The sequence below is a fragment of the Ambystoma mexicanum genome, chromosome 1q, assembly GCF_040938575.1.
Source record: "Ambystoma mexicanum isolate Mex_15411 chromosome 1q, UKY_AmexF1_1, whole genome shotgun sequence".
NCBI lineage: Eukaryota > Metazoa > Chordata > Amphibia > Caudata > Ambystomatidae > Ambystoma > Ambystoma mexicanum.
The window spans coordinates 1,329,262,921-1,329,277,643 of NC_090922.1; the positions used below are offsets into that span (position 1 = coordinate 1,329,262,921).

A 14,723-nucleotide genomic window follows, 5' to 3' on the forward strand; every position below is an offset into this window, starting at 1 on the left:
AAAAGTTTGACTAGGTCCGTTGAGCCCCGAGAGGTAAAAAAAAAGTGTGAAAACCCTAGGAGTTCCAGCTCGGTTTTGTCTAGCATGGAAATTGTGGTAGATCTAAAGAAGGGTATGGCAAAATGCATTAATCCCCCACAGGATAAGAACATATTTTCAGTCTTCAATGCAAAGGAAAAGGTAAAAACTACGACCCAACCAGTTGAGGGCGGGGGGGATGGCACCAATGAATGATCCTGTGTTAGGCTCACAAACTGGTGGGGCAGGCCTCGGTAAAGGCAAGCCAGGGAAAAAGTCCAAAAACCTGCCAGCAAATACAGGAAGGAAAGCAAAGGGTTCCGGGCCTTTTTAAGGAATATTAGATCCCTCCCAGCGATGAAAAATTTGCCAGTCTCCAAAAAGCTAATGAAGGAACTCCCACCTCTACTGGATCTAGAAGCGGAACCATCGGAAGGTGGTACACGACCTCAAAGGGGAAGAGTGGGGCCTCCCAGTATGGGTAACCCAAGTATGTTGGTGGAAGAGATCGAATGGGCTGAGGAGGAGGCCAGATGGAAAGATGTTAGTAACTAGGAGTGGGAAAATATGGAAGGTATGGCAGACCACCTGGGTAAGTGGACAGCTGCAAATAATGAAAGCAAAAGTAGAAATGCCCAGATAGCTAAGGTGAGTGATTTGAGAGTGGCATCGAAGCATAAGAATGATGGAAAATCTAATATGACCCAAGAGTTAGAGCTGTGGAACCCGTTCCCCTAGCGGAGCGAGGGGAGGGCTTCTACTCCCGGCTGTTTACGGTGCCCAAACCCAACCAGGCTGGCCTGCGCACCATCCTAGACCTTTCCCAGTTCAATCTCTCTCTTCCCCCAAGAGAAATTCAAGATGATCACGCCCTGTCAGATAAAGTCCTCTTTGCAGAAGGGCGACTGGCTCAGCGTGGTAGGCCTTCAGGATGCTTATATGCATATCCTTATTTGGAGTCCACATCGGAAATACTTATGGTTTTCCATGGGGGAGGAGCATTTCCAGTTTCGTGGGCTCCCGTTTGGCCTCAGCTCTGCACTGCGTGTCTTTACGAAGTTGATGTCGGTCATTGCAGCTTAACTTCGGCTACAGGGTATCCATGTGTATCCATATTTGGATGATTGGCTGCTGCGCAGTCCTTGTCCTCTGTCCGCCTCGAACAACCTTCAGTCTCTCCTCCAGCTCCTGTTCCACCTTGGGCTGTTGGTGAACTGGCGGAAATCTTCCATGACGGTCTCTCAGGACTTGATTTTCCTGGGTTGTCATTGGAACACGATATGATATGATATGATTGTTTATTTATATAGCGCCTATGCACAATGTGTTTCAAAGCGCTTCAAGGCAAGGGAGGGAACAAGGGAAAATACAACCACATTCTTACAGGCCATGAACAGTAAGGATGTGAAATTAACTATCGTACTCGGCCTGACAACATTTCAGATAGTGCAAGAGCTAAGACATAGATAAGGAGGGTGGGGGGAAAGTGGGAAGGAAATGGAAACAGACAGGCAACTACTCTACTAGGCCTGACGACATTTCTGGTTGAGCCGGAGAAAAACAAAAGGTGAGGGAGAGGGGTGCAGAAAGGGAGGGGAGGAACAAAACAAGAGACTATCATACTAGGCCTGACGACATTTCAGATAGTGCTGGAGGGTTGGTGGGGAGGAAAAAAACAGTAATGGGAGGGTGGAGGAAACAGACGAGGTTGTTATCATATTAGGTCCAGGGACAATTCTGATAGAGTAAGTGCATAGAAGAAAGTAAGGGGAGGAGATAGGAAAAGGGAGAAGGGAAATGAGGCGAGAACAGAGAGTAAGCAGTCAAAAAGAGTGGAGATCAACTGCAGAGTATACCTCTGGCCTTCGTGTGTGCTGGCTCTTCCTCTTGCTTGTCTCAAGATGAGGCGGACGCAAATGGCTCTTGGAGCTCTTGGAGCCAAGCAGTGGATCCAGACTCCATAATGATCCTGGTTCCATCCTTCATGAGGATAGACCTCCTGTGGTGGTCTTCTCTCAGCAATCTGTCGGTGGGCGCGGCTTTTCAAGACCTCTGCCATCTATCGACGGTCATGACAGACTCCTCCCTTCTCGGTTGGGGTGCGACGTTGGATCTTATTCAGGTTTCCGATCTCTGGTCGCCACAGGACAGACAGCTTCATATGAATCACTTGGAGCTCCTGCCGAGATTCCTGGCGCTGAAAGCGTTCAAGCCTGTCATTGTCAACAAAGTGGTCCCTGTCCGCACATCCTCTTGTGGATCTTGCCATTCAGAATTGGGAATGGGCTGTTTAGCATGGCATCTGGCTGGTGGCAGTACACATCCCGGGCCAGCTGAATGTTACTGCAGATGGACTCAGCCGACAAACACTGGTCAGTTACGAGTGGGAACTGAGCACGGAGGTCCTCTTACAGATTTTCTATTGTTGGGGCACTCCAGAAGTGGACCTATTTGCGACGTCGACAAACAGGAAGCTTCCCCTGTATGCCTCCAGAAACGGGCTGTTAGGGAGAATTCTCTTATAAGGCTAATTTCCCAAACCTAGTGAGTCCCCCAGCAGCTTTGCTGGATTTTTGGGGTTTGTTTTTTCTCCTGCTGAGACTCTTTTTCCTCCCACTCTTAGGCATGATTTGAGGCGTCTCCACAGAAGCCCTCCAAATGGTGGCACTCTGTCTGGGTTCCACAGGATGTGTGGGGAGGGGAATTGGCACCCTGGACTGCGTTGCCTTAGCAATTCAAGTCGCACTCTGTTCTGATTGGCCCATTGGTGAGCCGCCCGGCTCACCACTTAGCATGTATGAGTGACAGCTAGGCTGTTGAATGGGGGTTTTTCTGCATAAAAGCAGGGCTTTTGGGACTGGAACTTCAGAAGTTGCCACAGGACCTAAGAATCCGAAGAGGGAAGAAGCTGAGCCATCTGCAACGACACCACCGGTGGAGCCCTGATGCAACAAACACACTACTTTCCCAACGACAAGAGAAGATCTTCTGCTGGACAAGTCTTCTTCCTTTGAGCTGGTGGGATTAACCAGTTCACCCCTTTCGCTTTCCAAAGACGTCTCTTGGTCGAATCGCCCGGGCCAAGCCCCCCGGCGGCCGTATAGCCAAGCTTCACCACTTTCACCGCGAATAACAGGAACGCACCTTTTATCGACTAACTCCGCGGCTGGTTTCATCCCTGTGCAGTGCAACAACTCCACATTTCCTCCTCGACGAGATTCTCTCTTCCCCTGGTCGAAACAATGAACTGCAACCACTGCCAAGAAAAACTCCAAATGCTGGAGCTTCCTCTCTCTTTAAGGTACTGTGTTCTGCCTGGGCCCCCTTTCTTCGGTTTGCCCAAGGTGACCCTTAAATCCTTGGCTTTCCAACTGGGTTCGCCCCAGACCTTCTAACTTTACTTCTTGAATCACCACAACCTCTTTTGAACATTCTGCAAAGACTTTTAGTGCATTTTAAACTCTGTGATTTTGGAGCACATTTTGCTTTGCTCCATTTGAAGTGGGCCTGGAAAGTGTGAGATTCCACCCTAGAAAGGGTTGAATCAATAGTATACCTAGGAGTTACATTAAGTAAGAATCAAAACGACTCAGCCCATTTGGCCTATTTGTGGTCCAGATCCCCTTTGGTAAATCAGGGTAGAGTCTTTCAGCGTCGATATGGGAAATTCACCCTCATACCTATAACAACCTTTTATAAACAAAATGTTGCACAGAAACTCACGTATGGGGCTGAGGCGGTACTCCGCCTATCATGTGATTGCTGGGAGAAAATGGAGGGACATTTTTGGCGTAAGGTCCTAAATCTCCCTGATAGTCTGCCTGCGTGTGTAATAAGGTTGGAATTAAGGTTACAATCATTGGAATCGATGGTGGCTTGGAAAATCGTGTCCTTATACAGGAAATACTTCCTGTCGGAGGACTTGAAGCCCTTCGAGATTCTGGCTCTGGACAAAGGCATGGTAAAGGGACCTTTAGAAAGGTTGAGGATGAAAGTGGAAGCCTTTTTGCAGGATAAGCTGGTGCAGATAAAGACGCTTTTGCACAAACCCATGGCAGTTACGAAGAAACTGACGATTAGGGACGGGACATCTACGGTTGAGCAATGTAATGATATGAAATCGAGAAAATTTGTGCGGGCGGATACGGGGAAGGGTAATGTACTGCCAATGTATTTGAGAAAATGTCCCTTGTCAAAATACTGGGACATCCTGCTTAGATGTCGCCTAAATATTTTAAAGACCAGTGAAGTACAATGCAGAAGGAAAATACCTCGGGTGGATACTGCAGCCTGCAGGTACTACAGATTGTCTCTTTCGATCGAAACCCTGCAGCATTTAATAATGCATTGTGAAGCCCTACCAGCGATTAGATCCTTCTTGTTAGAGGAATTTAGTCATTTGGGGAAAACCTTTTTGGCTACAGTCTTGCTCATACATAAAGATTTGTGAAGGTAAAGGATTATAGATTATTTTCAGGATGTGAGATTTTATGAGGGAAATTTAATTTAATGAAGTGAATGCTAAAGGTTTGTTTAGTTGACATGTGTTTTTTAACTGTATGATTAACTTGCAACCAATAAAACATTATAAAAAAAAAACGTAGAAGGGAATTGGCACATTTCTGAGAATTCTCCCCAACAGTTACTCACCACAATAGACAATATTTACAGTTATTAATGTGTATAGATTCTAGAGTGGGGGACGAAGAGGTTACACCTTTAATCAGAAGCCTTGTTAGTTATAAGCTACTACTTTGCAATTCTGTTCTTCTCGTCCCAATGTCCAGGTTTGCTACAGGTGAGTAACCCTATTCAAACAGAGTAATTTAAAGACACACACAGACACATATATGGCTTGACTGACTCGACCATGGGGAACAATGGGCTCAAAAAAGCGTCTCAAAACTGTCCGTTTGTGTAGAGCAGAGTTGTACGTGGAAAGTGTACAAAGTCTGTTTTCCTGCTAATGAAAATGTAGACTACTACTACTCCTTATGTCGTGACAGTAGAAAGGACTCCTTATCAAGGTTCCATCACCTTTGGCTAGTAAAGTAGCTACTTATAAACATAAGGCTTTATGCCACATGTATCCCTAGGAGGCTGGGATGATTCAAGAGATTTAAGCAATCTCTGCCTCCAGAACATAAAGAAACAGAAGGTTACCAGGCAATAGGGAGTTGCTGGGGAAGACTAGGATCTCTGGTGGTTTGGCTGCAGAGGGCTCTCTGGTTGGTTGTTAGGACATAATCCGATGGTTAGGGCAGACAAAGGAGGACTGAATTAGTATGCCACAGCACAGAACGATCCGGCAGGAGAATCTCACTGGGCCAGACTTCAAGGGCCCAGGCTGGGGTAATAAGCATTGAGCCAAGGTGGATGGTCCTGGTGTTCCAACAGGCCCTTCCTCGTGGCGAGTGAACAGCTGCAGGTTGGCAATGTCTGAGCGATGCAGACATAGTGCCCACATAATTTCCAGCTCCATGTCTCAAAGTTGCCATGTCAAGTCTCATGTGTGTGCAGGCCAAATGGAGACCCAGCAACTCCTCCATTTCCTTGGAGACAGTGGATGCAGGATTAGGCTTCATACTGGTTGAGCCCACAGGACTAATTGAGGAAGACTCCCGGTTTAGTTCTTTCCAGCCAAGATGAAGGCAGATGGCCGAAATGCAGTGATTAGCTTAGCCAATGCTGTTTGCAACAGCAGTATTCCGGCAGCTCTCTGGCAGTCTTTCAGCTTCAGATGCTTGGATATTGAGCTCAGTCTCTGATTCCAGTCCGCCTTCATTCATTGCACATTCAAACTGACAGAAATCCCAGGCCTCCACTGGTAGTGACCTGCATCATTACTATAGGTAGAGGTTGTTGTCCAATCATGGACAGTCAGCTATGCCACAAGCTGTCCAGCAACTAAGCACACTCTGGAAGGGGTGTGGATTGGCACCAGATTGTTCCACTCCCCAGTTCCAACCAATTCAAGTACACAGAGCTCTCATCGGGAGTCCTTTGCATGTCTCCTGTGAAAGTGCATACACACAAATAGCAATTTCCAACGGAAAATGACAGGAAAAAGGCCAACAAGCAAGATGCACAAAGAACTGGGTTTATACCATGAAGAGCAGCATTTTTAATGTGTTGGTGATTCTGCAAAAGTTATATAAAGAATATATTTTAATACATAGGCTATGTGTATGTTCCTTTACTGTGTTACCGTAAAAGATACTGTACTTTTTCTCCACTGTGCTCCCCTCTTCAGAGTACAGGCTACCCTGCACTGTCACTTCTACTCCTGGGAGATTCAGGCATATACAGAGAATCCCTGCAACCTAGGTATCTATCTATTTATCTTCTGATCAACCTTCTTGGTAGGAAAATTCCAACACGTGTCAACAGTTTGCTTGTTATGTGGATTATTTGACTGGTAGCTCTGTATTAAATATAATTCGTTCTAAAACAATGTCTTTGGGAAAGCTACTGGCCATGCAAAGCAGAAAAAATCAACACACCGGTAACAGCTACTAGATTGTCTGGTGTGAGCATTCCTGAAAGTGGGAATGTGTGGGAGCAGCTTTTCAGACCTGGTAAAACTGGCCTCTTCCTTTTCACACAATGTGGGAAGAACCAATTGGAGTCTGTCATTTCCTTTGTTGTGTGTCTTTCAGCGCTCTCCAGAATACACCAACTGCCAGTATCTATGCAAGCTCTGCCAGGTGCACATTGAAAATATCCAGGGAGCCCACAAGCACATAAAGGAAAAGCGCCACAAGAAGAACATCACAGTGAGTATACCAAGCATTGAAAGCTTTTGACCAAGGCTATGAAGTGTATGGTCCCTCAATGACTACCCTCTAGTAAAAAAATTGTTCACTTTTTAATATGGAAGAATTTGAATTTAACGTTATTTTGTGACTCAGCAGATGCCTTTGATCAGTGCTTTGCAGTATACTGTCCCACAAGGGTTCCAAAGAATTATATATTTTTTTGTTTTTGTTCCAGTAGATGAAAAAGTGAAAGTATTTTTTGTATTCGTCTTGATTTTAGAAAGCAAGGTATTCCTACACTTCAAGAAGTATATTACCTGGAGGAAGGGGCAAATTAATAATCTAATGTAGTGATTGGATTTGGACAGGGGGAATTAGACAGTTCAAATATGTATGTGAGTATGTACATGATGCCACGTAAAGTATGGGAAGGTTAGTGAATATGATTACTTGCATTGCTTTGGTACTATGATCTTTAAATGGTTGTAATGTTGATTGTGCATAGAGTGTGTGATATTATAAGGCTCTGTTTCATTGTAAATTATACAACTTATAAGGGGTAGACTTGTTAGGTATTAATATGTTACTGCATGGGACTGCTATTCATATTTGGTTGTGGTATGGTTGCAGGCTTATTGCTGCGCAGGTTATGTTATTTCTATTTAAGTTTCTTAATGAGTGAATAAATAAGTCTAGTTTGGTTAATAATGGTCAATATTTGGTTTTATATGCTCTTTCCTATAACCTTTGTTTTGCTTTGTTTATTTTGTAGTTGTCATTTTATTTGCTTCCGTTTTATTTCTTGTCCTTTTTCATTTGATTTCCTAGTATGTTCCTTATATGTAGAGATCATTGATTATAATGCCTTGGTTGGTGTAGTCTGTCAAAATGGGGAGAGTGAAGGAAAGGTATAGGAGGAGGATGGGGGCCCGGAGTATAAAAGGGAATATATGCTCAGTGTTGAAGGGGATTGTCGAAAGGAGCAGCTTATCTGACCCTAGAAATGTAATTCATCTGAGATTATGGCAGTAAATATAACTTTTATGAGTTGGAATGTCAAGGGTGTCAATAATCCTATTAAGCGGCAGGAAGTATTGTCAATGATAAGTAGGCACAAACCGGATATTGTATTTCTGCAAGAGACTCATTAAAGAGGAGATCAAGTGGGGTATATTTTAAATGGTTTGCATGTAATGGAGTTTTCAAGCTATTTTGCAAGTAACTCTCGTGGTGTGTCCATTCTCTTCAAGAAGGGTGTAAGATATAGAACTGATACTGTACGTATTGATTTGATTTGATTTATTGTGATCAGGAAGGGAGGTATATGGCTCTGAAACTACACATTGAGAATAGATGCATGGTAATATTGAATATTTATGCGCCCAATGTGAATTAGGATATATTCTTTGAGAAATTGGATGGAGTTTTAGCTAACTTAGATTGTACGGATATTGTAGTTGGAGGGGACTTCAATACCACAATTGATATGGTTAAAGATAAGACTACTCAGGCTAACTCCTATGCTGAGTCAAAAGCAAGGAAAGGGCTTATAAGATTGCTTGACATGTGGGATTTGCATGATATTTGGCGGGATTATAATGAAAAAAGTAGGAAATATACTTTTCATTCATTGGCTCATGGTACGTCTTCGCGTATTGATTTTTTCCTTGTTAGTAGGAGTTTGTGTGGGGACATTTGTAATGCTTCGATTGGGGAGGTTGTAATTTCGGATCATGCGCCAGTAACAATGACATTGGAAGAGGAGGATTGTGGTTTGCGGCCTAAAAGGCAATGGCGTATGAATACACAGTTGCTTATGGACTGTGAGTTTGTGAAACACCTAAAAACAGAAATATTGCTGTTTTTGCAGGATAATTTGCGATCAGTGGACTCTTTAACAACGGTCTGGGATGCATTGAAGGCAACATTGCGAGGTAGACTTATAAGCTTTGCGGCTTATCGTAAAAGTCAACAGGAACGGTTTATGGTTCAACCTAGAGGATGATTATAAAGAGTGTGAGGTGCGTTATTGTGGCTGTCCCAGTGATGAGAACATGTTGGCTATGACTCGAGCAAAACGTGCCTTGAGTGTGAGCTTCATCATAAGGCAGAAACGCACATTTTCTATTCTAGGCAAGCTTTCTGGGAGGGGGTGAAAAATCTGGGGCTTTGTTAGCAAGCCGCATACGGCAGAGAGAGAATAATAAGCAGGTGCTTTTTATTATGGATGAAAGAGGAATGAAGAGGAGAAAGAATGTGGAAATTTGTGAGGTATTTAAGGAATACTATGCCTCGTTGTATACGGATGATATAACAGTCTCTGAAACGGAAATTAATGATTTCTTGAGTACAGTAGATATGCCGGGGCTTACCGAGCAAGAAAGATTAGGCCTGGATGCGCCTTTAACAATAGAGGAAGTTCAAGATTCCATCAATGCTTTGGCAAATGGTAAATGTCCTGGCCTAGATGGTTTTCCCATAGAATTTTATAAGACCTTTAGTCATATTTTATCACCTTTTCTTGTAAAGTTATATACAGAAATGCTAGAAAATGAAGTAATTGCTGAATCAATGCAGACGGCATTAATAACGGTCATACCAAAACCAGGGGAAAATCCATCATTATGTGGGAAATATCGGCCTATATCACTCTTGAATGTGGATGTTAAAATTTTGGCAAAAATGTTTGCAAGAAGATTGAATGGTTTACTACCAAAGCTTGTTCATAGAAACCAAACAGGTTTTGTGTGTGGAAGGAATAGTAGTGATAACTTGCGCGAGCTCCTTGATGTTATTTATCTCAATAGACAATCAGCTGATGCATATGCGGCAATTAGTATAGATGCAGAGAAAGCATTTGATAGGGTGAGTTGTTTTTTTTTACGCCAGGTTCTGCTTAAAAGTAATTGTGGACCACTTTTCATTAGGCTGCTCAGAACCCTATATGGAGGTGCTAAAGCATTTGTAACTGTTAATGGTAGTCGATCTGATTGTTTCCAAATTCAGAAAGTTACTAGGCAGGGATGCCCTTTGTCCCCACTATTTTTTTATTTGTTTATTGAGCCCCTCGCCATTATGCTTAGAAATAGCCCTAATATAATGGGTATTCCTTTTGGAGAATATGTATCGAAAGTCCTTTTATATGCAGATGATCTCCTAGTTCTGGTCTCAAACCCTGAACGGTCTTACCCTGAGCTCCTACTGACATTGCAGGAATTTGGTAGATTTTCTCATTACAAAGTTAATGTTGCTAAAACTTTGATTTATCCAATTTCTGCGGCATGTCATAGGGGGTTGTATGATATTGCTCGGGAGATGTGGGCTGATTCGGGTCTTAAATATTTGGGAATTCATGTAAATAGGAATATTGAGACTTTACTTGTGTACAATATTCGCTTGAAGATTACAGAAATAGATAAGCTTTGTTGCAAATTAGAGAAGTTGAAACTGACTCTATGGGGTAAAGTTAATGTAGTTAAAATGTCACTTCTTCCAAAATTATTGTATGTTTTTAGCATGCTTCCCCTGCCACTTTATTTGTGTTAATGGTTATTAATAAGTCTATGAGCAGGTTCAGATACTGAGTGTGAGGGACAAACAGGCTCGTAAAGGGGGGTGGGATCAGGGGGGCAGTGAGCAAAGACTAATTGATGTTAATGGAATGGTTGTGGATTGCACTGCGTGTTTGGTTTGTATTGTTGGTTGTGTTGTAAAATTAATAAAATTCTTATAAAAAAAAAAAGTCTATGAGCAGGTTTCTGTGGGGAGAAGGAAATAGGGCGCGAATTCCGAAAGATATTTTACATAAACCAGTACATCTGGGTGGGTTTGGTTTGCCTGATATAAGTCATTATCATTCGGCTTTTACTTTGCGTCCACTGCATCGTTGGTTGGCGGATGCAGAGATTAATGGCATGGGTTGGATTAAATTTGAAAAGGAATCTATCGCTCCCACGCCACTAGACATGCTTTTGTTCATGGATAAAAGATTACCGATTGATACCACTCCACCTTTGATAAAAAATGTTGTGAAGGAATATCATAAAGGTAATGAGATCCGGGGTGAAAAGTTTTTATTGTGTGAAGATTCGTGTCTATGGAAAAATCAAGCTGTTAAGCAGAATAATAAGGTTATATCATGGGTCACGTGGCAAATTGCAGGTATTTGGAGAATTGGGCAGGTCTTTAATGGTCAGAATATGGTTGACTTTGAGTTTCTACGCTTTAAATATAAGCTCAAAGCAACTGAGATTTGTCGCTATAATGCTTTGAAGGAGCTTTTTGGTTTATTGTTTTCGCCGTTGAATGCTGCTATACATGCACCACCGGCGATTTTCCTTCTTTCTAAGTCTGTACCTTTATCTGCATCTACCTTGTATAAGCTTATTACACCTTCTGCGTCCCAGGTGATTCCACAATTGGAAGGGCAAATTGGGACTCTGATTTGAATAATTCATTATCAGATTCTGAATGGAATCGTGTGTGTGTGCGGGTCCTGTTAAGTATATGGTGGATTTGGATTTGAGGTATACACAACAAAGAATTAATAACTACCTATACTGGTCACCGTTGAGAATGAAATCTTGCGAGTTGAGTGCTGTAAACACCTGTTGGAACTGTAATAGAGAGGTGGGTAGCACGCTCCATATGTTGTGGTTATGTCGAAAAATACAGATATTTTGGTATAGTGTTTTCCAGAGGATGGAATTGGTCTTGGACTTACCTATACCTAGAGAGCCTCTCCTTGGTGTGCTAGGTTTGATTCCATTCGGTATTGGATTGTAAGAGGCACCCTACGCCTCCTCTCCAGCCTCCATTACCCTCCAAGGACACAGGATGGACACGGCGACGACAGACACAGATGATGGCAGAATCTCTCCACCTCCAATGGGCTTCTCGCACAGACGAAGAAGGTTCCTTCCACTCTATGATCACCCGTGCATTAGAACTCTTCCAACTCACGCTGGAGGAGACGAAGAAGGAGGGCTTCCTTTATCAATGCCGGGAGGCGAAAAGGAAGACAATTTTGGTGGTGCCCCCTCTGGACGATGTCTGGGATGATGGTCTGGCACTGCTGAAGAATCCTGCCTCAGTCCCAGGAAAAAAAGACTGACGAGAGATGAAATACTGTGTTCCGTAGACAGCACCAAAGTATCTCCAGTCACAGCCTTCCCCAGACTCTGTGGTCTCGGCAGCTGTGCGGAAAAAGTTGTCCAACCCATCGTCCTCTGCCTCTGTTCCCCCTATAGAAAGGTCTACTTGGCAGTGATGGCAGTCAAGGCGGTGAGCGCTTTAGCCATCCTGGCCAGGTACGACCGGGAGTTAGGGTACAAGATGCCCCCGATACTGGTTTCCTCCCCCAGGACAAACAGGTCGAGGCGATGGAGATTCTCCAGGAGGAAGAGGTGGTATCGGACCACGCCATCACTGTGGTCCTGGACATTGCGGACACAGGGTTTCGGCAGATAGGAAACACAGTACACAGTTTGCCTCCATCGCTGTTGCTGGCTGAAGGCCAACAACTTTAGGCAAGAGGTGCAGACTCTGGTCCTGGACATGCTGTTCGACAGGAACAATCTCTTCAGAAAGGCTGTCTATGAATCTCTTCAGGCCATCAAGACCGACACAGAGACGGCCCGTGCCCTGGGCACGCTGCAACAGCACTGTCTGTCCTTTCGATCCTCAGGAGGGAAGTCTGGCAGATCTTGGAAGAGTTTCGGTGGAGGATCTTCCTCCTGTGCTACGTCCCAAGAAGCCTACAAGGGCTGCTCCAAGGCCTTCTGAGGTGGCCTCTGTCGTCATCAAGGCCCTGAAAGCGGCGCACCGGCCTCCAAGCAGGACTGAACCGGCCAAGGCATCGGGCCTCTTCCCATGCACCCCGGTGGGACTTCATTAGCGTGTGGGAAAAACATCTCCACCGATCGATGGGTGCTGAACGCTCTCACCCACGGACACATTTTGGAGTTTCAGCAATGTCTGCGAACACCACCGGTGGCCTGGCAGGAACAACCTATCCCTCAGCTGCTGACAGAGGGTTCGGCCATGTTAAAAAAAAAAAAAAAAGGTGGGGGGCAATGGAGCTGGTTCTGAGGCGACTTTAGTGCTTCAGAGTTTACTCCAGATACTTCTTAGTAAGAAAGAAGACCGAGAGCTGGAGGCTCATTCTTGATCTACGACGACTCAACAAGTACATAAAGTCCCAAATATTCAGGATGGCCACGTTGCAATACATTCTCGGCCAACTGGAGGAGGGAGACTTCCTGTCATCGTTGGATCCTGAGGATGCTTACTTCCACGTCCCCATTCATGAAAAACATTGCAAGTTCCTACGCTTCGTCATACAGGGGAAGCACTAGAAGTTCAAGGCTCTCCCCTTCGGACTGAAGTCGGCACCCAGAGTCTTTACGTGCCTGGCTCCAGTACTGGCTAATCTGCGCCTACAGGGAATACATTTGTATGCATACCCCGACGACTGGCATGTCCAGGCCAAGTCAAGGGACATCGCTGTCGATCACACAGAGGACCGTCTGGCTGCTGACGGATCTGGGGTTCTCTGTGAACTATGCAAAGTCCTGCTTGACTCCATCGCAGGAAGCGCTGTTCCTGGGGGCCAGACTCAATACGGTTTCCTGCCTGGTAACCCCCTCGGGAGAGAGGAGAGCGGCCATTTTGGGAAAAGTGCTATGGCTGTTAGCACAGAAGAAGGCCACGGTGAGGACCATCAAGTCGCTACTCGGCATGATGTCCTCGTGCATCTACCTGGTCAGGATCTGAAGGTTGTGGATGTGACCACTCCAGGAATTCCTGGATGCCCATTGGATCAAGGTCCGGAAGCTTCAAAGACAGGATTCTGCTCAACGAGGAGTTCCGTACTGCGATAAGATGGTGGGGTATGTGCTCCATGTTAGGCAATGTTTGTATGCAGTATCCTTTGGGACCATTACACACAACTAGGACTACAGGTGTAAGCAAAACCAACCTTAGTTTTGTGGTAGCGCTGCTGAGCACTCAGGCTTATCTCAAGAGGGAATGTGAGCTGTAAGGGTGTTACACAGAGGTCTATAATTACAAGTATTCAAATAGACTCTTATACCCAAGGTTTCTTGGTAAAACACTTGTTAATTTATTTCACAGTCAGTTATAAAACATTCACTAGAAGGTGGCAATATATATCACACAAAAATATACTTCAGTACTTCACAATATCAGGTTCTGAGGCTTTTAAACTACTTTGAATGAGGAGCAAAATGGCATTCCGAGCATTTGAAGTAGGAGTAAAAAGGCATAAGTTAATGAAACCAATATTACAGTTACTCTTAAACAGTGAAAATAGTTTGAGTTCACCAGAGGAGTTGATTCAATGCAATAGGCTAGGCCAAAGTCAATGGGCTATAGTCTTGTATAGGATAAAGCAGTTCTGGAAGTTAAACGGAACAGTCTTTGCCAAAGTTCTCAGAAGTAGTTTGTAAAAGAAAGATTCATATGTTGGGTCACAAGCTGACTAGGCCTGCAAGTTGCAAACGTTTCAAGCACTTTCCAGTGGGAGGTAAGTCTCTCGGTCGGGTTTTCACAGTACCTAACAATGAAAAAAAATAATGCAGCTAAAGACATCTATTCCTGGCAGTTCCTGCAGATCTCGCTCTTCCTGAGCCTCAGTGGTGGGGACAAGAGGGAGGACGTCGGGGGACTCCTGCACTGGAACTGGTCAAAAAGCTGCCAAAGTCAAATCTTGACTGAATGACTCAGTTATTCTAGGTAGGCAACAAACTAATTCAGACTTATTCTGGGCAGGCTAACAGCAAGTCAGTGGAAGCAAGACCCAGTTGGGGGACACTCATACAATTATCCTGTAGGAATGATCTGGTGAAACCAACACATTACTTTTGAGACGAGGCACAACCTAATCACAGGAGAGTAATATACCTTCACATCTACTTTCTGTAATAA

General features: G+C 44.3%; 1 protein-coding gene across 7 annotated transcripts in view; it reads left to right on the top strand.

Moving 5' to 3' along the window:
* TUT4 (terminal uridylyl transferase 4) overlaps nucleotides 1-14,723 on the top strand; it is a 2,154,442-nt gene that overhangs the window by 105,434 nt on the left and 2,034,285 nt on the right. For all 7 annotated transcript variants that reach the window (XR_011291019.1, XM_069642184.1, XM_069642186.1 and 4 more), the window contains exon 5: nucleotides 6,678-6,794. Coding sequence is in view for 6 of the 7 variants with exons in the window: in XM_069642184.1 (XP_069498285.1) it covers nucleotides 6,678-6,794 (117 nt within the window). In the remaining variant the exon portion in view is untranslated. The remainder of the gene's footprint in view (nucleotides 1-6,677; nucleotides 6,795-14,723) is intronic.